General features: G+C 41.4%; 1 protein-coding gene across 7 annotated transcripts in view; it reads left to right on the top strand.

Moving 5' to 3' along the window:
* EFNA5 (ephrin A5) overlaps positions 1-9903 on the top strand; it is a 423510-nt gene extending 413607 nt beyond the window's left edge. For all 7 annotated transcript variants that reach the window (XM_069226310.1, XM_069226272.1, XM_069226290.1 and 4 more), the window contains one exon: positions 5147-9903. In XM_069226310.1, coding sequence (XP_069082411.1) covers positions 5147-5268 — 122 coding nt within the window. In that variant the 3' untranslated portion in view covers positions 5269-9903. The remainder of the gene's footprint in view (positions 1-5146) is intronic.
* Positions 9904-26512: the final 16609 nt, after the last annotated feature.

Genomic DNA, 26512 nt, shown 5'->3' with positions numbered 1-26512 from the left:
AACAAATGAGATGTTGCATTGGGTTGTGCCAAAAAAGTGATACAATCCTGATGTAAAATATGGGCTTCAATTTATACGTTAACTTTTTTTAAACTCTTCCACAGAGAAATTAGCAACAATGGAAAACATGGTAGTAAATCTGTTCTGCAAAATTTGTTGCAAAGTCTAGGTTTTAAAATATCATATGGGGTTAAGACACCTCCTAAAGAGAGCTTTGTGTGCCCAGTAAACCTTAGGGAATAATAATAATGGTAAAATAACTCTGGTGGTTAACACATTTGCTGGAGGGATCTGTGTTTTTTCTACTCCCAGTTTTAAATCAAAGTAGCTTTGAAGGTTAATGTGTGTCTTGCAAAGCATGCCATGTGGCATGCCGTTGACAGATTTGTATTTTATGAAGATAGGTAAGTGGGCTACTGCTTTTAATACAGAGATCCTTTTGTTACTTGCAGTTCATAAATTATAATCCTAATATAGTACAGTGAGCTATGAAGGACATGTGACTCCTGCACCTTGTAACTCTCACTGTCTTCTGTAACACATCCTATACATTGATTTACAAACATATATATTATTTATTGTCAATGCATAATGTGTATGTGTGCTGTGAAGTGCTCTAACACCACGTATTGGGATTAAGAGCTTTATAAAAGAAATAAAACAAAATAGTGGTATTTTTTTTTTTTTTGTGTGTGTGTAAATAATAGGACAGACCAATGCATCTGACATTCTTTCATTGCATGCACATCGCTTATTTACAGGGACTGAACAAAGCGAAAACCATGCCTCTCTTAAGTACTGGTGATGTAAAAACAAGGTGTGTGTCTCTGTTTCCCCTCCATTACATTTGCATCTAGATATGAGGCTGTAGATGGCTCCCAGCCAGGCTACTCCAACGAAAGGAGACATGATGGCCTCTTAACTTTCGGCCTTTGTTTAGGGCCCGTTTGAAATTTAAAATACAAAGCTCTTCCCCTCCTGCATGGAACAAACGCACCCAATGTGCCGAAATTGCTGAATGTGTCCCGGTGTCTGAAAATTACGCCGGGCGACCTCAGTATATTTCAGTGGGGCCCGCGCTTTTAGCAGGGTGGACGGTCTCCACTGTGTGAAAATAATGGGTGGACACATCTACATGTATGTTGTCTCAACTTGTGCCTTGATATCCATAGAGTGCAAAGTGAGCAGGCTCAACTACGTTTCCTGCTGCATTTAGGCCACTTTCATGTCTAAATGACCAAAATTAAGAGGGTTGTGGAAGGCCCTATGCTAATGTGCCAACACAGCAGATTTGTAGTACTCTAGGTACTAGAAGCTAAAGTGTTGATGTCCATCTAATTGCACCTCATGGTACTGAAAATTTAGCAATTTAGCATTAACATTTGCCTCTGTACTCATACAGCGACACACTAATATAGAACTATTGAATTCAGTGTACTTTTAAAAGGAGCAGCGATCCTGAGCCAGTGTAGAGATCGGGTGCGAATACGTTTGTGCTTGGTTTTATTCCACTAGAACTAGGACGAGTGGAAATAGTTCTCAGTCCTGTTAGATGTACAGTTACAACCAGGCCCTACCTAATGGTAATGGCAGATATCAAAATGCGCTGTGGGCTTAAAAGAGGTAAATATTCTGCTTGCTAATGTTATTCCCCTATTTGTGTACACATGTAATAACAGGTGCCAAAACACACCTGTCGCCTGGTGCGAATGTCATATACACTGGGACTTCTTATTTATGCACACGTTACTGCCCCCGTGAACTAAATGACTAGTTCGCTGATTCTTTGCAGGGCTCATTGTTAGCCGTTGTGTGTCTGACGCCTCTGACAGTGAAAGGAAGAACACACCGGGGAGTTCCGCGAATTAAGCATTTCTTTAGTAATTAAATACCAATGCATGAGTTTCTTGGTCCATACACTCAGTGAATATAGGACATATGAAAAATATGGGGGAGATGAGAAGCTTCGAAAAGCTGTTCAGGAGCCATGTAATAATCGCTGCTCCATTAAATATACCAGTAGATAGACACAAAAGCAAAACAACATTTTCGTTTCCTGTTAAGGAACTATGCGGATAATCAGTTTTGGGCCTTCTGGTTCTGCTGTTTTACACATACCTTCAGTAGCCCTGAAATGCAGTCTAACTCTAACAAAAAGTCTGGAAACCCATGAAATGTGCAAAACAAATTAGGCACGTTTCAAAATGATTCTTTGGTGGCTTATTCTTACATACAAGCTGCTGTCAGTGCCGTGAGCAGAATGACAGGGAAAACAACAAACACAATGTTTTCAAGCTTGTTTAGACGATCACAATATAATGGATCGGTTTTTAGAGGCAAAACGGGACAAAAGAAAACGAATCTGCTTTTTTTGATTTACTAGACATTTCCGCGCAGAAGGTTCATTACTAGCAATGTTTTCCAAGATTTTTAGTTCAGTGGTATGTGTATGCTGGTTAAGGCAGAAAGTGTGTGATGTATCCAACTTGGAACCACAGGTTCTCGCCCCTGAGATTCCTTTTCCTGTCACTGGATTGGTCACACTTCAGTCTGAGAAAAGAGTGCTACCTCGCCCTTAGCAAGGCAATGCTGCTTTCCTCTGTCGCATTGTCTTGCTATAATGTATAAGAATAATATTAAATAAATAGGTGCATAGGCCCAGTCTCTTCTTAAGAGACGGTACTTCCGAATTCCTAGGTTGTCTAACCCTGATTCCATCCCATAACGTTTGTTTCCACCACCCCACACATCCTGTTTCCTTCTCTCGCACATGCAGCTTCTTTCCCTCCCTCGTTCTCCCTTTGACACTGATTTCCTCCTATCTTTCTCCCTTCTTGTCTTTTGTTTTTCTTGATGCTCTGGTTCAGAGTCCGACAATGAAATGAGCTCTAGTCTCCGAAAGCGTGGCTAGCACCCACTCCGCCTGCGCACATAAGCACTGCTTTGAGTTATAAAATTGTCCATGCAGAGTTTAAAAACCATACTTAGCTATTCTCCTGTTCTTGATGACGTGCCTGTCAGAAGCGGCTAGAAAGCACATGACAGAGCGCGATGGTAGGATTGCTCAGCGAGTTAACCTTTGCCAACAGAGATTCAATCAGCAGCAGGGGCAGAATTTGAATTTACCAAGGTCAGTAAATTGAGCACCGTTAAATTGTTTTACTTGCAGCATCTGCTTATTACGTCACATGGGCATTGCAGAAGTGTGATATGAAGCACTATACCAAAAACAAGTTAATTATATTCCTCGAATTAAATAAATTCGGTCCAATCAGATAGACTCACACCTCTGTTTGCATAAAAATATTGTCGTGGCCTACCCCCATTTTCACTGTTAAATAAATAATGACCTTTCTCTTTTAGAAACTTTTGACTCAAATTTCTGCCACTGCATCAGCCAGGGCCAGCCTTTTGACAATCAACATCATTCTTGATTTTTCTGTTGTTGACAGCATAGTATACTGAAAATATTGGAAGTCCAATAATGTGAGAGAGGGCCAAGTTTATTTTGAAGAACATTGACAATAGGTCTCATCCTTGCAGCAATCTGCATGTGATGGTGGGTGGTTTGGCATGAAGGAGCTGATCCTTGCATGATGAATCCTATTTGTGAGGAATGACACAATCGAATCGACTAAACTACCTTCAATATACACATTTTCTGTTAGATTGAGAAGTAGGTTGTGGTTGATGTATTGAAAAGGTGTGGAGATCTAATAGGAGAACTCTGCAAACCACCCTCCCATTCCTTCAAGGAAATAAAATCTTAATTTGTGCTCAGTTGGGTTGCATCCCAAATCAATGGTGAAAGCCGGATTGCAGGTCAATGATGAGCCTATGTGTTGCCCATGTTAGCCTGCTGAGCCTATCCATGAAGTTATCAGGGTTCCTTTTTTTCAGGCCAAATTAACAATATAAAATTTAGATTAATAGATGTCATTAACGTTGTTGTTTTCCACCCAAACATTCTAAGTGGTATTCTGAAAAATGAGAGGTAAGCTAGTTTTGCTTGTGGTGTCACCTTGACCCTCCAGGTGGAAAACTCCTTATTGGTGATAGCTGCCCATTTTCATTTTTATTTTGGACATCTCCACTATTACCACACTGCATGTCAGCTGATTCCATTAATCAGCTGTGCAGTAGATTATGAGTTATGGAGTGTCACAGTAAATGGCCATCCTCTGTACTTTTCCATTCAGTCAGGTTTTTATTTTTTTTATTTTAACCAATCATGTTTTTTGATTTTCCTCGTGATTTCCTCCCTCAACACCTAAAATCAATATTGCCATCATGTTTTCCTCTCTCCCCCACCTGCCTCTTTCATCCATCTCTCTTTCATATAATCCCATTCAGAAATAAATGTTTGCTTCTCAAAGACGTTTTCCGCCTTCCTCTGTAACACCACCCACTCCCATCCTTTAAAAGTGAATCCATACCCCCACAGAAACCAGTGTCCGCCATCCTACCACCCTCACAATAACACTTGTGATCAGTAGTGAGCACGGAAGGATAGCTCAGGTGACAAGCTGCGCTTGTATGCTTGCTATCACTTTCTGCTTATTTAGATCTAACCCTAGCAAATTTACTTTGGTCCTTAACAATACCATATTTGCTTAACCAGAAACGACAGGGCAGATAACTACCAAAACATTTTAATATGCATAATGTTGACACTAAAATATAATTTTTGCTTGGATTCAGTTTAACTGCCCTAGCAAGGGACACGGCATTTTGGTTAATGTGGGCATTCCCATCACCTGTTTAAATAGGATGTTTGTCACAAAGTATGAGATAAGAAAACTGAAATAGTTTTGTCTTGTATTATGCCGAGTCTGAAAAACGCATCAAAACTAATTTAATATTGTGACTGTGATCCAATTGTACTATTCAACCAGCAGTAAAGAATTTAATTTTATACGTTATTTCATACCTAACAGTCTGTTTTACTTCTGCACGCTCTGTACATTTCATTAATATGTATGCAAATAGAATAAAGTGGGTCTGAAAATCAGAATTGATGCTTGCCTCGCTGGGTTTACATGCAGCCCTTGACAAAATGGTGTCGTCTCCAGCAAGAATGACAAGCTTATTTTGGCGTTGAACATCATTGAACTGTGTATTTTCTTTTGCATATCTTTCGCTGCAGATGATACCATTCACGAGTCTGCTGAGCCGTCCCGTGGTGAGAACTCCGCACAGACAGCGAAGATACCCAGTCGACTATTGACGTCCTTGCTGTTCTTTCTGGCGACGTGTTTGACGTTATAGCACAGTGTCCTGCTTTAACCTTTCATAGGAAAACACCAGGATCTTGGAACATCACAGATCCCCCTAAATGCTTAGCCCAAGAAGGGGACTTTATATTGTTTTTTTTTTTGTTTGTTTTTTGCTGATGTCAAACTGTCTTATTTTTTTTCTCCTGTATTTTCAGTCCAAACAGACCATGAATTTTGGAGGAAAATGTAGTTCAACCGCCAGGATTTCCCCCAAAACGTTTTATGATCCTCCAAGAATGAAAGAACTCCAAATGCACATGCCAAATTCTGATATTGACACTAGTGATTCTTATTTTCCCGTGCAGTCTCCTTTCAGAAATCACATCTTTTCACTCACTGTGTTGTCTGTATGTGGACATGGAACTAGAGTGGCACATGCAGCTGTTCGTGGAGGATGAGGAGACTGGATGGGAACACAGAAGGGATTGGCTCCCCTCGCTAATATTTATGCCTTCTCATTCAGTACTGCCAGGTGATCACGCAAGGCATTCTGTTGCCATACCACAACTGGAGTAAAGACGTTTGGAAAGAGAAATATTGTAACACAGTTTCCTATAGGATTGTTTGTAAGAGAAGCCCCGCTTCCCAAAGGAGGAGCCGCGCTCAATATTTAACTGCCTTTTTGCGTCCTTTCAGCAACCTTGACAACACAACTGGTGCTCCAACAACAAAGTGGCTCTGTCTTAATTACAGTAAATGAAAGTTTATTCCACAATGTCGCCAAAACAACAAGCTTGTCCTGGAAAGAGACACACTGGTGGTGGTGTTGGGATCACTATATGTGGGGGTGAAGTAAGGATGTACGTGTATTTTAAGAGAGGCAGAGCACACAAGGTATGTTGATTTAAGAGCAGATCTCCATCTTTTTTTCTCATGTTGTTGAAACTCAGAGACACATTTTGTGAATTAAGTGACCTTCTTCAAATATTGGCTAGTGTAGCAGGTAACTGGCCATCTGCCCTGGTGTGGGTGGGTTGTTTGATTAGGTTTTTCAAGCCAGGGGTTTGTTGTTGGAATTATAGGCGTAGGCCAAATTTGTTATGAGCTCTGCAACTTCTTGGAACAAACATTATGTGGGTGACACTAAGAAAGCCTTCTTTGAGGGTACCTAGCAATGTGACTGCAATATACAAAGTTTATATCGTTTTGAAGGAACATGTCATTTTTTGCAGTTTTTTTCTACTTTTCAACCTATAAATTGTAGAGAGCATTTTTATTTGAAGGATTTAAAGTAGGTGGACTCCCAAAGACTAAATAAAATATTTTTTTAAAGTTATCAATAAGAATAGGAAAATAATTGAAATAATTTATGCTGACAAGAATATGTATGACTGACCGATTTATCCATTGGAGGCACATGGTATATCCTAGTAAAACAAGAGGTATATCCTGAGTAATAGAGTTGGAAGAAAGACCATCAATGAAGCAGCGAGTGGCCAGTATAGTGCACACCTGATAACTGACCATCTCTTGAGGCCATTGGGAGTTTGCAGGATTCGGCTACCTTGACCACACAAGGGCCACAGCACGGCTTCTTCATTCGAACAAGAGCCCTTATGTAAGGCCCATGCAGTCATTTGCAATGTGAATTTTATTTCATCGCAATAAGAATTGTTTCAGGTCCACTTTTTAGAAGTAATTTGCAATGAATGTTTGATGTTTACATGCATATAGCTTGTCTTGTACCCTGATATGTCTTTGTCCGGACTTTTGTCGGACCCAAGTCAGGCACCACAAAGGAACCACAGAAAGATGTAGAGGGCCTGATTCTCCGAGTGTTTATTGCTTCAGTAAGCATACCTTACTATTGCAAGTTTAGGAATAATAGACACCTCAGAATGGTGGTAAGACACAACAACTACGAGCAGAAAAAGTTTCGAGAAGCACTGCCATTGTTGCTTCTTGTAGTGAAGTGGATGGTATTAGGGCCTGAGTGGCACTGATTAGGTGGAATCGACCCGTGGGATGACATTCTTTCAGATTAAATCAGATCACCTTGAAAAGCAAATCACAATGACTTCTGTAAACGTCCTGGTTTGATATTTACTATCAACTGTTGGCAACCACTAGATGTAACAAATCACCATGAAATATATTGGCCCTTGGTATATGCTTTAAACACATTTTAGCTTCCCTGGCTCCTTATAGGACACGCTTGATGCTCTATGGCTGAGGGTGGGTTGTACCTTTGCACATGTGAAAGTCTGCTCTTTACTGAAGTGCTAATACCGAGCCACGAGTCGTGGCCACCATTAATGCAGCTGCTACAGTGGTAATGGTGTGAGGTACCTCTGTACCCGAATTATGGTATTTTTCCTACCCGGCCAGCTGACCCGTTTTCCTTGCTTGCGTTATTGCCCACGGCAGAGTTGCTAGGTCACTGCATTGTGCCTTTCTGTTGTGGGCATTTAACATACACCAGACATGCTTAGTAACGCAAAGCATGCACTCTTTTTTTTTTTGTCGACTCAAACTCTGTTGCCTGTTCGTATTTCGCACGTGGGCGTTTTCCCTGACTTGGCACCGGTGAGGTGCTTCACTGCACGGAGGAACAAATCCATACTACAAGAGTAACTTGTGCCTGGTCAGTTGCTGAAAGGGTTGACACAAGTCGGTGAAAAGGGCCCCGTAGCTGGATTGGCTGACCTCACGTTGTTCTCGAAACGTTAGCCTTAGTTGCATGGCTATCGTTTTACCTTTACACGATAAGGAAGTACCTTAATGGACTCAGAGCACGCTTCGCATCGACGTTGATGTTCAGCCGCTCTCCGCTGGCCCAGCCAGAGTGAAACCTAGCCTCCGTTTCACCTCATTGTCACTGCTAACATTGCGGGTCTGAGCAGGCCCATAAGGCGCGCTACTGCACAGCGTCACTGCATCTTTTCAGCTCCTCAAAATATGTTTCTTTGGATTCGTGTTGGCATTCCGGATATTCCCACTTGTATAAAGTAAGCGTGAGAAGCAGTTCGTTGGAGGCCGGCTTGAAATTTTTAGTTAGTTAAGTTTCTGAAATTCTCGACTCTGAAGGATGCCAGGGCAAGCTGGAAAGTGCTCTTTGCACCCCCGAGTCTGTGGAGCTTTGTTCTGTCACAGCAGACGTTTTAGCTCCCCTCATGCCTTTCCCAGCCCAGACAGCCCACCCCGTGACCCGCACTTCCTGGTGGTGAAGGGCTTTGCACCCGAGCGCACGGAGATAAGAATCTCTCTTTAGCGGATACTGTGTATCCTTTACCAGACAAGGTTTCGTGTTTGTTTAGAATATTGTTTTGTACTGTACCTTCTTGGATGGCGAAGGAAAAAGACAAAAGTTCAAACAAAAAAAAATGCTTTGTTCTTTCGATTCTGTATTATTAGCAACTTCTGTTGTATATAGTGTTTGATAATAAAGTATTAATTTGATTCTAATGAATTTTTAAGAGAATAAAATCAACTTTCAAGACATTGATAATAAATAAGAATAAAAACTGCACCGATTCTAAGATAGAGCGTTGAAGCATCAAATCTGATCACGGCTGGGAGCTGGAGCAAAAGTCGCCGCGACACCGCAGCGCTACAGAACTCATCTGTGAAACACGTTCACCCGTTCTCACGAGATCATCATGTCGACCGGAAACATCGTGGCGTGTGACGATTAATGTTTTATCCTTCAATGTTGATGGACTCGACGGCGGAGCCCTGTGTTTTTTCAGCATGTTGGTTCTAAGAAGAGGCATAGGGGATTTATCACCTATTGCTGTGTGTACTTTTATTTCGTCTTAGTATAGATTCTTTTGTAATTCTTTTCTTTCCAAGGAGTGTTTTCTCCCAAAGGGCGCAGAGGGGGCTTTGCCGATGTCCTGTATAGCATGTGCATGGACATGATACAAAACCAAAAACGAACAGAGGGACAGGAATGTTTGTTAGTCATTGGGGGGATTGTTTTTGGGTCCAATGTGGAGTTCTAGTTTCCTATTTTCTGTGTTAATACCCCACCAGGCTAGGGACTGTGTATAATATCTCTTGATTTGAAAGAAAATTGTGTTTTATGTTGCTCTGGGGCAAACACTCTTCTGCCACTTTCAGAAACAGGGTCTGCTCCTTCCCTCCATTAATTCAATGCACATTTTTGATCACTATATGTTTGTGCACTACTCCACCAACAGATTCTCTAATTTTCTCACTGTGGTTATACTTCTTTTTCTACATTTCTTCCATTTTATCTCTCTTGTAATTTTTATTTATTTATTTTTTAAGAAGTGAATGAACAGGATGACATCACAGTGCATTTACACCCTCAGCTTTTCCCAGCTGTCTTGGTGCCATTGTCTTTACAGTTTACTAGATGCTGCCATGTTTAAAGCCACCCTTGAGTCTGCAAAGTCCGCTTTCCTTGTTCACTCCTGACATCCCATTGAAGTCACTTGTGCGTGCAACTGGGTATGAAAGTTTAGCTCAGTGTGGTCCTGTGCTTGTACTGCCCCGCTTTGCTGTTTCTTTGCACTTATTGAGTGCTGTTTTGAAATGCCTACATTATATAAACTTAAAACAAAATGTTAAAAAAAAATCATAAGAACTGTATTTGTATATACACGTGTCCGTACAACTATACTTAAATAAAAAAAAATAAAGATTGTCATCATTTTAATAAGTTCTGTAGTTCTTTTTTTCTCTGTTGATGTATGTGTTTACAAGGGTTTGTCTCTCTCAGCAATCATCCATCGGTGATGCCATTTGAATCCTACTTCAGAGACCTAAATTAAGCTCATACAAGGATAGGCTATAGTGCAACGATTCTTCCCTACATATGTTCTCTATCAAACATGTTTTCAGTGGGTTTTCGAACGCTTTCTACCACAAAAGTCCTACATGACGTTTGTGATGGAGTAACCTGTCCACCAAACTGTAAATCAGGCTCTTAGATTACTGCAATGTTTTGGTATGTGCCATTCAATAAGGTAGTATATTCTATTAACCAATCATCACCACTGCTTTCTGTTGATGTCCGGTAACAAACTTACTTTATCACATAGTCTTTATTATCTCAAGTGGAATGTGCTCACAGACAGTAATTGACCAGGCCTAAAGTCAATGCGTTCCTAAGAAAACCTGGGAAATGCACCTTGGTCAATCAGTAACTAGGACTACCTTCCTTAGGTGGACAGTATTGCAGTTGTGAACTGGCATGCCTGCCAGCTTCTCTCGTCATTTTCTTCTAGCCCCATCAGATTGGTGATTTATTTGTCAGCCAAAATTGCACCAGCGAAAGGAGAGGGCAGGAATGCATCATATAATGCTAAATATGGTGCATTCCTGCCCTCTCCCTTTAACGCAGCGCAGCAAAGTGTCTTGCTGTGTTGGGTTGCCTGAAATATTGGTGAATCTGTCCCCAAGTCTCCTTGCACATTGTCAAGAAAATCCTATGGTCGAGTGCTGGTAGATAGCTACCTAGCAACTTGTAGCAAATGAAGGACTCGCCTGCAAGGCCTCATTCAGAAGAAGCCCCCCTACAACAAGCAATTTGAATGGGTTGAAATTGAAACTATTTTATGAAACTTATGCTGATACACTTCTTTTGTAACCCAAATATACTGCTGTAGTTTCATCTCTGTTTTTATATGCTATGGTATATTTTACATCTTATGTATACAATAAACCAGTAAGAATTGGGCCTGTATTAGACAATCCTTTGAAAAACTTTGTTTCATAACACACAAGGGGTTTCCTGGTGATGCACTGCCACACCAATATATAAGGCATATAGCATTAAACGCCAGCTGTGGTTAGGCATTCTGATATTAATGTATTCTTTAATTTAAACACACCAGCAACGTAAATATGAATAATCTTGAAGTGAAAATGTGAATACAGTTTTTACATCCCAACCTTCATTATTTCTTTCTGCCCTAATGGGATAATTAGTCACAAATATTGCTGGTCTGAGTCACAAAGGCAAACTTAGCCTTTTGTGCAAGTTTAAATCTTTTGGGGTATTCACAAACTGCGAGTTTGTAGAGACTCCACAGTCAGGGCAGAGAATTCCCCACATAAAAATATAGGGCAGGTTTACTTTTTCTATGTGTGGAGTTCTCTGCCCCAACTATGGAGTCTCCACAGTTGTAAACTTACTATTAAATCGTTTTTTGTGAATACCAAAAAATGCGTAAACCTACACAAAAGTGCAAATTTACCTTTGTGAATCAGGTAAACGCCTAGTCACAATGAGGTACAAGTGTGTCATTAATCTTAGTGATCCCATAAGGCATGACACTATGGACATAAAAGAGCCAATGCTCGCAGTGCTTATCAGCATTCCCCACAGAGCACAATAGCATGTATGATGGGGTGAATTTAAAATAAATAAAGTAATCATGCACTGGTGCTATTTTCAAAGAGTATACTTATTGACACCATTTGTACTGAACCCAACAATAATTCATTTTTGAAATAGTGACGTTGATACCTGATGCAAATTTAACATGTCCACAGTGTCTATGAAAATGTGTGGAAGTTGTGTTTCCAATGTATTTTTCTCACTAGCGTATGTAACAGTGTTTAAGTAACACCAACATTTAAACAGGATTACTGTAATTTAGCAGCTGTAGCCACTTTTAATACTAAAACATTGCTCTTCAATAAATCTTATCCTTCTTTATTTCCTTACCTGATAAGTCACATGGAAGAAGGACAAACACAATAAATTACTGTAAACAGCATTTCCATAGACTGCACAAATGGTTCACTAGACCCCCACATACAGCAGGTGGGAGTGAAGTGTGTATCTATTAAACAATTCTTTCTATAGCAATTTTGTTCCAGAAGTATTAGGGTATTTCCTTTTAAAAATATATATTTATTTTAAGGTGCAAAGATTGGTTCCAAAAATTGAAAAGACTATACAATAAGGACATTAACATTATTACAAATGAAGATAAACAGTGTCTATACATACAAAAACAATATATAAAAGTGATTGTCCCATAAAGTGCAAGTAAATGTTGTTGAAAAATTCAGCAATTGTTAAATTTCTCATTTGCACATAACCTATCTTTAATCAGACATTCAGTATCAAAGCATAATTATAATACATTCTCCCATTCTTCGGAGTTTCCCATTTATTGGTGTTTAGAGACATTTCATTTGTAAATGTGATTGTCTGAAAGGTGTACAGAGTGTGATAAATCATAATACATGTATTTGATGGTACACTATTGTGTTTAATAATTAAACAAAGCTTTGAACAGATGACCCTCCAAAATCCTTGCAACAAAAGCAAGCTTCAAATATGTGGGCAAGAAAAATTGCCACCTGAAGTACACTAAATAATAAGTGTTATCATTTTTCTTAAACAATATGTGAGACAATCCAAAGAGCTCAGATAAAGAAATTCTGTAATAATAGTTTTATGTCATTAGCATTAGTCAACCGAGGATGGAATGATCTTGAAAAATGTTTGTTTATTGCAATTCTGCTTGTATCATAAAATACTAGGAGCTTGGACCTCACCCACATGTAAAGAAATATGGCTCCTAACTAAGACAGCTCTGTGAAACAATAACTAACAAAGGAGAAACAGGTGATCTTGGGGATATTCTTCCAAGGTCATTACAACACGAAACAAAGGACAGTAGTCTCTGATGAGGACCAACTCAATGGTATTGTCAACGTGCCTTAGGTAGTAGTTCCTTGTAGAATAGAACACAGTCTTTGAAGTCACAGTAATTCTAAATATTCACAAGGGATTGACACATTGGGATGTCTAGTTAATTGCTCTATGTATGAAAATGCTAAATGCTATAGGTCTACTTTATGTGTACTTTTTGTTCCATGATAAGTGACAGCCAGCAAACCAATTTTGTCCAATAATTACAGTTATCTTGAGAAAAAGTAAAACAGAGATTAGAAACTAACTTTTATATTGAGAAGTACATTAGAGTTTTGGTGCCATTTTCATATATTATACTCTGAACCATTTAATAACAATATTGTTTATGAAATAAAAAAGTGGTCCATGGATAACTTTTTGGTTAGACAGAGCTTGCCCTACTTTGAGTAATTGCAGGATCCCAAGATCCAGCACAATTTCTGGTGCACCCAATAAATAAATACATGGCAAAGGCCGAGAATTTAAAGAAATCTGGGGACTTTACATTTGTAAGTATCTCGAAAGGTAGAGAAATATGAATGACAATAACATTTTGGTTTGGCTGTATTTACCAGTGCAAGACAAATTGAGGTTATTCTGTTCGTCACCTTTACCAGTTGCCTTAGAAGTTCTTCATACAATTCTGATGAGATGTGTAGACTACTTTAATCTCAAAATAAATAACCTCATCCATAAATGCCACTGATTCTCCTTAGAGACTCCAAAATAAAAATTATTTGGGTTTATCAAGTTAGGTGTATAGCTAGAAAGTGGCTTAAATTCTTCACCCTCTTTCAATTGTATGTCAGAATTTCGAACACAAAAATATTGCGCATGTTAAGAATGAATCTCACATCCATTGAGATTTCTTCAATAAATTTAATCTGAGAGCACAACCTGGCGTCAGTCTCATCCAAGGCTCCAGATCCAACTGACACCTTTGGAATCCCCTGCGCCTCACAATCTAGAATTCCTTAAGTTACATCACAACACATCCTCTCCTGTTCACTATCAAATACTTTAACAAACATAGGAACAATAATAAACAAAAGAACTACCACAAAATGGCTACTAAATATAAATAAAACAAGCTTACAAATAACCACTAAATATAAGTATATATACTTCAGCTAACAATTATACAATAATGAAATCAACACATTATACAATACTGAGATTTGACATCACTCTCCTTACTGTCTCACAAAGTCCTGCAAATAAGATGGTGGCTTACAAACTCTTTTTCCTAATACTGAATCCATTCCATCATTCTTACTAATCCGTGTACTGCATTTCCACTCTCATCAGCTTAGTATGATGTGCCCACTCCATTGCTTCTGATCACTTTATCATCTTTTATGAACATCAAACCGAGCAGTCTTCATCATCATCCCTCATGCACTCTCCTTTCTTTTGGTACAAGGCCACGTTCCTAAAGTTCCACCTCTCTCCATTATCCAAAATTACAAAAAATGTGCCTACCCGCTGAACCTGAAAAGGCCCTCTCAACTTGAACAATCCTCTCTGAACTCTGCCTGACTTCATCTTAACCCAATCCTCTACTTCAACCCGTCGCTTGGTTTCAACGCTTTGCTTTTTGAAAGTACTGAAACTGGTGTGATTCCCATCATCACCCCATAATCCTTCTTTCAACCAGACTGCAACTAACCTTGTACCTGGCAATCACCCGCCCATAGACACAAAAGGAATTTGTGGTGGAACTCTATGAGATGTGGTGCAATATGTCCATACCATATCAGATATTGTTGCACGGACATCACACTGATTGGCTAGTGCTAATTGAATAGTACTTTTGACCAGCCTATTTGCTCTCTCAGCTATGCCATTCCCCAGCGGATTATACAACGAGGTGCAAGAATGCCTAACACCCCATCCTCTCAAAAACTTCACCATTTCTTGTGGAGTCAATTGTGTGCCATTATCAGTAATAAGAACCAGTGGCACACCTTCTCCTTTGAAAACTGTCTCCAAACATTCAATTGTAGTTCTCATAGCTATATCTTTCAAACATCCCATGATTAACCACTTAGAATGAACATCTACAACAATCACCCTAAATTTCATGTTGCCTGGCAACTCTACCAAAGGCCAAAAAAAGTCCAGGCACACCGTGTGCCATGGTTTGCCTGGATCTTCTAAATTACCTTCCACCTTTTTACCTAATGATAACCATTTTTCACTCTCCTTACACATTTTGCATCTTTCCACCCATTCCTTGATCTGATTATCCATACTTGGCCACCAAAATTCTTCTCTTACTCTTCTGATGGTTAAACCTTGTCCTAGATGTCCTTCATGTGCTAACTGAAATATCTGAAACCTCAACCCTACAGAAGGAACAAAACGATCCCCCTTCATGATTACTCTTTCACCACATGTAGATAGCTCATCAAGCACCTTTAAGTATGGCCTCACAGCAATTGCAAGAGTACTTTCCCTTGCTCCACCACACCGTACCATTCTGATTACATGCCTCATGGCCACATCTTTTTCCATCTCCTCTTTCCACTGCGCCCCAGTGAAATATCCTGCACCACCATGTACTGCACCTTGGACAGATGCCACTGCCCCTTCATTTTCAGCCTCTCTCACTCTTACATTATCAACTGTTTCCCAGTCCAACGACAACCTAGACCAGCAGTCAGCCTGAACGTTCCTCCACCCTTATAAAAATTCAACCGAATATGTATATTCTTGAAGTCTGGCCGCTAATCTGGCCAGCCTAGCTGAACCTTTGCCAACCTCTCCTGGAGCCAAAATCCTCACTAATGGCTTATGATCGGTCCTTATGACAAAAGGTACATACATACGAAAATACTCAGCACCCCACGTGGCAACTAAGGCTTCTCGTTCAATGACAGAATAGTTTTTCTCAGCAGTCGTCAACGTATGAGATGTGAACGCCACAGTCCTCTCTTCTTTACCGTGAATTTGTGAGAAGACCACCCAAATGCCAGATGCACCAGCATCCACCGTAGGCACATATTCCAAATCTTTTTTGAATGCAGATAAAATCCCTGCCTCACATACCTCTCTCTCTATGTTCTCAAAAAAACCTGTTGTTCTTTTTCCCACAAAAGTTTACTACCTTTACATAACATTTTCCTTAAATCTTCTGTTTTTTACGCAAATTTCTCTACAAACGTAGCATAATATTCCACCAATCCCAAGAACGACCTTAATTGATCCTTATCTCTTGGAGCCGGTAATTTGCTTATGGCATCCAATAATGACTGTTTAGGTTTCACTGCACCTTCAGAAACAGTGTAACCCAAATATTCTATTTGCTCTGTTAAGAATACCCATTTCTTCTGATTTAACATTAGCCCAAACTCCTCCAATTTTCTCAACACCAACCTCAATGCAACATTGTGTTCCTCCCTAGTTTTTCCCATAACCAGAATGTCATCTTGAAAGTTAATCACATCATTCATTCCTTCCAGAATTGTTGCCATCACTCATTGGAAGGCGCTAGTGTGGAAGCTAACTCAAAAGGCATCCGCCTAAATTGAAACGTTCCCTCTGAAGATATGAAGGCTGTGAGTGGTTTGGAGTCCTCCTGCAGCCTTATCTGGTGATAGGCACTTCTCAAATCAAGTTTAGAGAAGTACCTCCTATCATTCACTAAAGTTAACAATTCGTTGATGTTGGGGAGAGGAAACCTGTCAGACACAATATTTTGGTTCACAGATTGCAAGTCCACACAGAACCTCACACGTCCATTAGATTTCTGAGTGACAACCACTGGAGAGACCCACTGCAAAGCTTCCACAAGTTCAATAACTCCCTCCTCCAACATGCTCTTCAACAACTTTCAACCCATCTCTTACAGATAGTGGTACTCTCCTCAATTTGTATTGTACAGGACTAGCATCCTCTCTCACCTTGATTTTGTGAACATAACCCCTCAAGCATCCTAGTTTCTCATTAAAAACACTCTTCGCACCACCCAACACATCCTCCAGAGAAAATTCTTCCACTACCACCACTTGTTTTGGAACTCTGGGATTCAGTACTATATTTAAGTCAAATTGGTGCATCCACCCCAAAATCAGAGGTCCTTCAACCGACACATAGACTTCACCCCTCGTAATCCTCAACCCATACTGTATGTCACCCTCCATGTATTCCAAAATGTCAATTGATTCACCGTGGTAGCCTCCCGGATTAATATCTTTAGGCTTGAGTTTGAAACGCTCCCAATACCTTTTAAAAAGACGTTCCGGGATGATAGTATACATGGATCCCAAATCAACCATAAGCTCTATATTTTCCCCACACACATTGAAGATAGCAGTAGGTCTAGACATTCTCCCTTTGTCATTCTTCTGCACGGAAGTGGTATTGATACCCTCATTATTCCTTACCCTGAGATCATTATTTACCATAAGCACTCTATCAGCTACTAAGCTTTCATCAGAATCTTTAATTAGTCCCACTCTAAAGTTCATATTCTTATTTGCTTTGCTATTATCTTTTCATACCCTTGCAAAATGGCCTTCACGCCCACATTTCCTACAAATCTTATTGCAACCAAAACATATTTTTGGAATCTGAATTATGATAGATACTACCACAATGGGTACAGTCGCCTTTGTTTTTAGATGCTGGAAACACCTGCTCTTTTTTTTCCTTCCTCCTAACTACGTTGACTTCACATTCGTCATTGCCCTGAATGTCTGCACTGACAATGGATATAGATCTCATCTTATTCCTCTTGTTTAGTTCTCTCATATAACATTGAGATTCCTTCATCACCTTGGCCATTTCAATGGCCTCCAAGAGTGTGGGATCTTTCACTGCTCAAAACCTCTCTTGTATCTTCTTTTCCTTACATTGAACAATCAACTGGTTGCAAATTAATTCTTCAGTCATATTTCCAAAGCGACACTTAATGGAGAGTTCCCTGAGTCTGGCAACAAATTAGTCTATGGATTCATGTTCAGCTTGAGGATGAGTATAAAATTTGTACCTGGCCATTACTAAATTGACTTCTTTCGCAAATCTATTTTCTAATCTTTTTATTGCTTCCTTGTAGACATTATCCATGGGTTGACCATTCGGGCCCAAAGCCACAGGTAAGTATTTGGAAATTCTCTGGCCCTTGTTGCCTAATGCACTTAATAAATGTGCATTTTTTTCTGGTTGGTGAAAAATTCTGACCATCAATAATATAATTTTCCAAAATTTCTACCTAATTCTCCCAACAGATGTCTGGTGGTCCTGCTTGTGACAGAAAGTGTGGTGCTGTGATAATGTTTCCTTGCAACGCCATAATATCAATGACACTCAATAAATTATTTGTTCATAAACACTATCACACACATATTGTTGGGAATTGGGTCACTCCTAGTAGATAGGAACATTGCAGCGCCGGTCTGACGAGGAGCTGTCCGATGATGAAGCATGACACCAAGTACGGTGTGTGAGGACTCTTGCTCCTGATGATCAGGACTCCTTTACTCCTTCTCCCTATTCTTTTGGAACAGTGTATCATTTTCTATTATTGATAGGAACAATAGTCAGTTTGGTTTCCCTCCGTATAAGAGAACTTCCTGTTTCTGCTACTTCTCTCTGTTATAAAAGTAGGCAATTGTCGGTCTAGCTTTTTGTTTTTTGTTTGTAGTATGCGCGATATACACGCGTGAGATACACACGCAAAAATTCCTGTATCTGCTGTTTCTCCCCGTTGTAAAAGGAGGCAGTCGTCAGTCTAGTTTTTTATCCCATAGAACGTGTGATATACATGTGCGAGATGTACACACGAGAGTCTGTCAGTTTGCACAGGTTCCTTTTGTTGAATGCAATTGTCGCTCTAGTTTTTTTAAAAGTGCGCAGGATGCACTCGTGGGACGGACACGTGAGAAAAAGTTGACTCACCTCTACATGAGTCTGACAAAAGTGAGCGTGCAACGCTCCAACAAATATCGGTAGAGAGCCGATGTCTTCGGTAAACCCAACAATGAAAGCAAAGGTAAGGTGAAAATGAATTTCCTCTGCAATTAAAGTAGAGTTGCGCTCACCGAACACTCAGGTTGTGCTTATAGGTGACACCGCACCATGGACTCCATAACCGCTCATCGCTCGTCGCTAGTCACTCGTCGCCAAAAATGTTAAGAATGAATATCACATCCATTGAGATCTCTTCAATAAATTTAATCTGAGAGCACAACCTGGCGTCAGTCTCATCCAAGGCTCCAGATCCAACTGACACCCTTGGAATCCCCTGCGCTTCACAATCTAGAATTCCTTAAGTTACTTCACAACATGCCACAAATCTATCATAGCCAGGAGATAAATTACCAAAATACTAAAAAGGTAAATATGGTAAGTACAGCTTTACTATTATTAGCTCTACATGTTCTTACCTTGAAGAAACAGCCATTCATCTATCCATTCATGGATGTCTAAAGGATAACTGTAATGTGGTCTGAGTTTGCCATTACAAGTTTTCTGGTGACATCTTAAAGCATGAGGTCAAAGGGTAAGTGGTTTGTAAATGTCACCAGAACTCCAAGATGGCAATATACAACCATACTGCACATTTTACCTGTTATATGTTTGTATATATTGCATGTTTTTTGGTGGGTAATTAGCTTGAAAGGAAACAGCTATCATCAAAATGCAACTACAATGGGCACTGATTGGAACTAGAATATTTTGGTTATCTTTCAATTTCTTGAGCAAATTGTTGAAAAGAATTTGGCAAAAGTGAGGGTCAGTGGATTTAGGTGATTCTGTGGTAGCAGAGTTTACTGCAAAGTATGGATTTGCTGCATTTGCCACATAAATTTGCCACATAAATTGTCTCAGAGGTTACAAAAGTTGTGGATTTCATCAAAATGTTTCTATCCTAAATAGATGAAAACAATATCAGTAGGGAAAATGCAGGTTAATTCTCATTTTGTTTGCAGCATAATTTATATACCTTTGCCACATAATCCTAGCAGTGCTAACAATGTTGAAGCTCTGCAGAGAGGTTTGGGACATTATGATAATGACATTTGTATTTCACAGGCTATCTTAAAATATTTCCCATATTTCATGGTTCCTTGTGAAACATGGGTTTCTGAATAAGACTTCTAGCTGGAGATCTGGAAACTTTTCAGCAGCACCTCTGTGCACTGGAACAGGGCGTAAAGTGGTTCCGCACCAATGCCATTATGCTGCAGAAATTACATGCAGAGCTTATATAGCCACCATTCTGGTGCAATGACATCAGCTCCTTTCCACGTCTCTTGATGTCAATCTAGAGCTTCTTCTGGTCTCTTACAGAATCTTTACCTCAATATGTTTTCCACATTTCTACAATGAGCAAGGGATATTCCCCCTAAAAACAGGTTGTAAGCCATTTAGGGAAAATTGCAAGCAAATGTCGGACAGATCCCAATCAGGTGTGCCTGTAGTAGGTAGGGTCAAGTGATGGCTCCAAGCTTGCAGTGATGCATGTCAGTGAACCAGAAAGCCACCCAGGATGGCTAGGCAAAACATAACATTGTGAAGCATAAGAAGACTCCTCCCCAAGACCACTCCAAGTCACGGTCCAAGTCAAGGTTCAGTCTCAAAATCACATTCTTGTTTTATGAGTTGCCAAAACCATTCATGAGGCCGGTATTTGTCACAATCCAAAATGTCCAATAAGACAAAAAAGAAGCATAACAAATCTAAGAAGGACACAGATCTTTTGCACCACTTGTGTTCACCTGAGCAGGTCCAGGGGTGGCGACATGGTTCTTGATTTTTTGCTGCTGGAGTCTGCCTCCCTTGAAGCTGATCTTGCAGCTAGTTTTGGCACAACCCAAGTTTCCAGGGCAAATTGCCATCCCTCAAAAGATTGAAGAGTTCCACACAGCCATGCTCTGGCTCTTTAGATCATTGCTGATTCCCTCTGGTGCATTTTTGTGCCCCAAGGAGCAGAGAGGCCTGCCATCTGGGATTTCACCAGTGGATTCCCCATCAGTGCCAGTTGACCCCCTGAGGCCATTATAATACCTCTTGCTCCAGTCTGATCTTTGCTACATGCCATTCCAGTCCCTCGGACTTTGACACTTGTACCAGCTTAATCATATCTAGATGATGGGCCACCCATAAAGCTTTCTGACTCTGAGATGGCGCTGGTGTGACCTCAGCCCACATTGTGCCCAATGACAGTTGCGCCACCACTTTCTCTACTTGCTCTGCCACCTCCACAGGGAAGGCAACACAACTTACTTTTACTTTTATGCACAGACTTGGATAATGAGTATGATGCGGGTGGGTAATGAGTTTATCCAACCCTATCAAGATGACAGTTCGTATGATGACTTGGAGGAGGCTAGTAGTCTTGATACCTCCCTTTACATGGGTCTTCTCTCTCTCCTTGAAACAGCCACGGAGGAGTCTGCTTCATACTCCATGGAAATGTGTAAGGCAGATGAGTCCTTGACCTTAAACATCCCTACCTTGGAGGTGAAGACTACCATCTTGACAGAAGTTCTACAACCAGGGTGAACATCTTCTGAGCCCCACTCGTCATTTCACAAGGCCTTAACAGACACTTTATTGGGGTATGTGCTAAACGTTGCTCTGGCCCAGCGGTCATCTACCAGATTGCCAACGACATCACCCTGCCCCAGGCAATCATACTTTTCTATCCCAGCATCCCTCCCCTGAAAGTTTGGTGGTGCAGACATTCACAAGTAAGACCAATCCCAACTTTTTTCCAACTAATCCCCGAGACAGTCTCAAAACATGTCAAAACCTTTGTCTACCAGTTTGATGCTCAGGTCTGTGAATTCCAGCTCTCTGCTGAGGTGCTATTTCCATGCCCTTTGGGACTCAGTGGATCAAGTCTCAAGTCCTCCTAGGTGTCCCGAAGAGCTCTGAACTGCCCTCCCCATGCCATCAAGGAAGGCCAGGATGCTGTCCAGTTCACACGTTCTTGTGGCTTGGACACCACCAATTCCATCAGGTGGGCCAACCACAACAGTGTTGTCTTTTACCTGGCTGTGGTCCACCGGAGCCAAGTCTACTGGTTTTTCTGGTGATGCGCAGTCATCCCTTATGGACATGTCATTCAATGCAACACAGCTGTTTGGGGGCCAAGGCAGACTCCGGTCTCAAGCTGTCCAAGTAGAGCAGGACTATGGCATGCTCTTTTGGCTTACCTGTCCCACGTCACCTGATGCATCAGCCCTACCACTCCTTTCATAGTTTTGCATACTGCTAGCTGATCCAACCCCAGGATGGCACCCAGCAGTTTTACAATTGCAGCCGTAGTGCCCACCACCCCACACCTAGTCCACAATGCCCTCTGAAGCCCGACCCACAAAACCCATTTAGCATGCCTGTAGTGGAGCACTGCTGCTCAGTGGGCAGCAGTAACTGGCAATTCTTGGCAGGTTGACAGGCCATACCATCATATAGGTGGATCCTACAAATTGTTCTGCACCGTTCCAACTTTCTCTGTCTCCTTAATGGAAGACCATTTTTCTGTTTTGCAGCAGGAAGTGCAAGTCCTTTTGGCAAAACGAGCCTTCAAGAAGGTGGGACGTGACTGTTACTGCTGCTACTTCCTGGTACCCAAAAAAGACAGAAGCCCCTGGCCTATTTTAGACCTGCACCCTCTCAACACCTCCCTCTGGAAGGAAAAATAAAAAATGCTCACACTGACCTAAGTCTTGTCTGCCCTAGACCCTGGAGACTGGATGCTAGAATTGAACCTATAGGAATGACTATTTCTATAACCTGTCCTGTCCACCCACCGACGTTACTGGCAGTTTATGATGGGACAGCAGCATTTTCAGTTTCCTATGCTCCCTTTTGGTCCTACCAGTGCCCCTTCAGTGTTAACAAAAGTGATGGCAGTGGTGGTAGCACATTTTCAGAGGTCAGGGGTGTTAGTCTTCCCCTACCTCAAAGACTGGCTGTTGAAGATGGGCTCATCGCAGGTAGTCATCAGCCACCTCCAGACTACTGCAATCCTCCTGTCATCTGTGGTGTTCAGTACCAAAGTACTAAAGTCTCACCACACTCCTTCTGAGATGCTTCCCTGCATCAGAGCCATTCTGGACACAGTGTGGTTTTGTGCCTTTCACCCTGGAACGACAGTCCAGGACATTCAGGCTATGATCCCAATCATTCAGCTTTAGTCTTGGATTTCAGTGAGGTTGATTCTAATGCTGCTGGGACTTATGGTTTCCTGCGTCCTGCTGGTGGAGCATACCAGGTGGCATATGCAGGCTCTGCAATGGGTTGGTGTGGCCATCTGGAAGAGGTAATGATCAGAATTCTCTGGTCTACAGCAGAGTTCTGGCTCCACATCAACCCCCTGAAGCTTAGGGACACCCACTTGGCATTGAAAGCCTCCTTTCCATCACCAAAGGAAGGCTAATAAAGGTGCTCATGGACAACACTACCACCATGTGGTACTGCAAAAAACAGAGCGGGGCTGGGTCACAGATCCTGTACCAGGAGGCCTTGCCTCTGGAATTGGCCAGACCACCAACACATTTTCCTGATGGTGAACCACCCAGCAGGATCATTGAATGCCTAGACAGATGAGCTCAGCTGTAGTCACCTATTGGATGATGAATGACAGTTACACCTGGAGGTGGCATAAGGTCTCTTCCATGAATGGGGAGAACCATGGCTAGATCTGTTTATCACTGCTGAGAATATGCAATTAAATGCTTCAGCATGTTTGAGTTTTTAAGGCATCTCTCACTCTGAGACACTTTCCCCCTTGAGTGGATCTCAGGTCTCCTTTAGGCCTTTTCACTAATAGCACTTACGCCCTGAGTTCTCAAGAAGGTCAGAACTGACCAGGCCGAAGTCGTCCTCGTGGCCTCAGATTGGGCACAGAGAGTATAGCATCCAGAACAAGTGTGCTTGAGCATCTGTCCTCCAATAAACTTATCCCTTCCTGGAGGACCTACTGTTGCAGTGACAGGGCAGGGTTTTACATCTTGGCCTTTGCAATCTTCATTTTCATACATGGAGACTGAAAGGCAAAAGTTAAATACCTTTCACCTTCCTTTGGAGGTGGTTGATCTCATCTTGGAAGCCAGGCGTCCCTTGACAAAAACTATATACACCTGTTGTTGGGACACTTTTGGGGCTTGGTGTGATTCTTTACAGATTTATTCTCTTCAGACCAACCTCTTAGATGTTTCAGCTCTTTTGGCCTTTCTGCAGTTGCCAGGTCAATCTTCTTTGTTCAAATCATCCCATACTGGTATGCCATTTTTGAAATGGTTACAACACTTGTTTCCTCCTTCTCCTTTTGTCATGCCTCAGTGGGACCTTCATTTGGTCATCACATTTCTAATGTCCACCCCTTTTTTAGCTACTTCACAACTGATCCTTACAGTGGGGTAACGACCCTGGCCGTCGGAGACCGCCAGGGGTAATGTAGCGGTACGGAGACCCTAATTACGACCGCGGGTCGGCGGTTTCCCGCCGTTTTAGCCCCAGCGGTGATAATCCACCAGGGCAGCGCTGCAAGCAGCGCTGACCTGGGGATTATGACACCCCTACCGCCAGCCTGTTTCTGGCGGTTTGCACCACCAGGAAGAGGCTGGCGGTAAGGGGTGTCCTGGGGCCCCCTAACAAGGCCCCGGCCAGCTTTTCACTGTCTGCATAGCAGACAGTGAAAAGCGCGACGGGTGCTACTGCACCCGTCGTACGCCCGCAACACCGCTGGCTCCATTAGGAGCCACCGCTGGCTCCTATGTTGTGGCCTCATCCCCGCTGGGCCGGCGGGCGCAAACTAGGTTTGCGCCCGCCGGCCCATCGGGGATGTCGTAATGGGATCCACGGGAGTGCGCCCGCACGGCGGTTACCACCGCCCGCCAAGGTCGTAATGACCCCCAGTGTTCCTTTTGCCATAACATTGGCATAGAGTGAGTGAGCTTGAAGCTTTATGTGTCAATCCGCCAAACACAACTTTCTTCCCAGACAAACTGATTCTGTGGACTTGGCCGTCCTTTTTCCCAAATATGATGCTGTTCCATGTTGGTCAAACCATCATGCTCTCCCTCAACCCTCTAAGGGGAAGAAGAGACTCCATTGCTTGGATTCCAAGAGAGCACTGAGCTTCTACATGGATTCTACCAAAGACCACTGGATAGACAATAAGATCTTTGTGGAGTTCTTGGGAACAAAAAAGGCAAGGTGGTGCAGAAAAGAACCATCTCCCACTGGATCATGCCCTACATTAAGATCTTCCACACATTGGCTTAAAAGCACTTCCAGAAGGACTGCTTGCTCATTCTACCATGGCCAAAGCTGTTACCACTGCATTAGCATTCAGAGTCCTGTGCCAAGACATTTGCCAGACAGCTACATGGGCATTCTGCCATGCGTACATCAAGTACTGTTGCCTGAATAGTCAGGCATTCCCAGAAAGTCATTTTGCCCGCTTGGTCCTGGAGGACTTTCTATTTTGAGTCAGTTTACAGACCAGCCTCCAAATAGGTACTACTTTGGTATATATTCAAAACAAGATGAATCTGCGACTAGATGTCTCTATCAGAACAAATGACTTGTCTTTGGCAACACTGTTTGGTATAAAGACCCTAGCTAGCTGCAGACTTTCTTTTAAACCACTGCATTTTTTATACCAAATGCACAAAAATATGTCTATCTATCTATCTATCTATCTATCTATCTATCTATCTATCTATCTATCTATCTATCTATCTATCTATCTATCTATCTATCTATCTATCTATCTATCTATCCATCCATCCATCCATCTAGATCAATATATAGAGAGACTATATATATATATATATATATTCATATATATATATATATATATATATATATATACATATATATATATATATAACACTGATGAAAACAAGGGTTACAGTGAAGTTATGATTAGGTGTTGAAATTAGGTGAAAATGAATGTTTAAAAAACAAAAATGTTTTTAAATGACACATTATTGTTTATTGAGATAACTATAATTTGTGCCCCCACCATGCACTGTTCATGACCTCACATATTACATCACTCATGACATGTTAAATGACATCATTGATGATGTCGCAAGTAGTCCTGGGGGGAATTATAATTCTGCTCAAAGAATTTGGGTAACTCTGCCTTACTCTTGTAAAGTGGAACTCCTGCCAAATTCCACCAATTGATGCATGGTGGAATTATTCTGCTGTTCGTGCCTTGCAGAAGCAATGAGAGGCTCCACAATGCTCTTATGAGCACAAGCAAGATATGCCGGCTCCTGAAGTGATTTCCAAATGCAGCGGAGCTTTATGGTGTCATTTTATAACCAAAAAAACAAAAGTACACAGTTCCAGCCAATAGACTAGTACAAATGTAAACAGTAAGTAATAGAGTCTATGATTCTGCTCTTATTAGAACAAGAGCCCTCACTCACCAAATGGTGACATGCTTCATCATCGGGCTTTTGCTCCTCGTCAGGCCGGCACTGCAATGCCTGACGGGCCCCTCGTGGGGGCTTTTTGCCGGAGATCTTTTGAGTGTAAAGAATGCCGGTAGCTGAGTGCTAGTATGTGGGATTGGTATATGGGTATGTGAAAATAAAAATGGCTAGAGGTCTGGAAATATCATATTTAATCAACCCAGACC

This window comes from Pleurodeles waltl, chromosome 1_1, assembly GCF_031143425.1.
Source record: "Pleurodeles waltl isolate 20211129_DDA chromosome 1_1, aPleWal1.hap1.20221129, whole genome shotgun sequence".
NCBI lineage: Eukaryota > Metazoa > Chordata > Amphibia > Caudata > Salamandridae > Pleurodeles > Pleurodeles waltl.
Note: the sequence above shows the minus strand (reverse complement) of the source record. Positions and strands in the feature narration are given on the sequence as shown.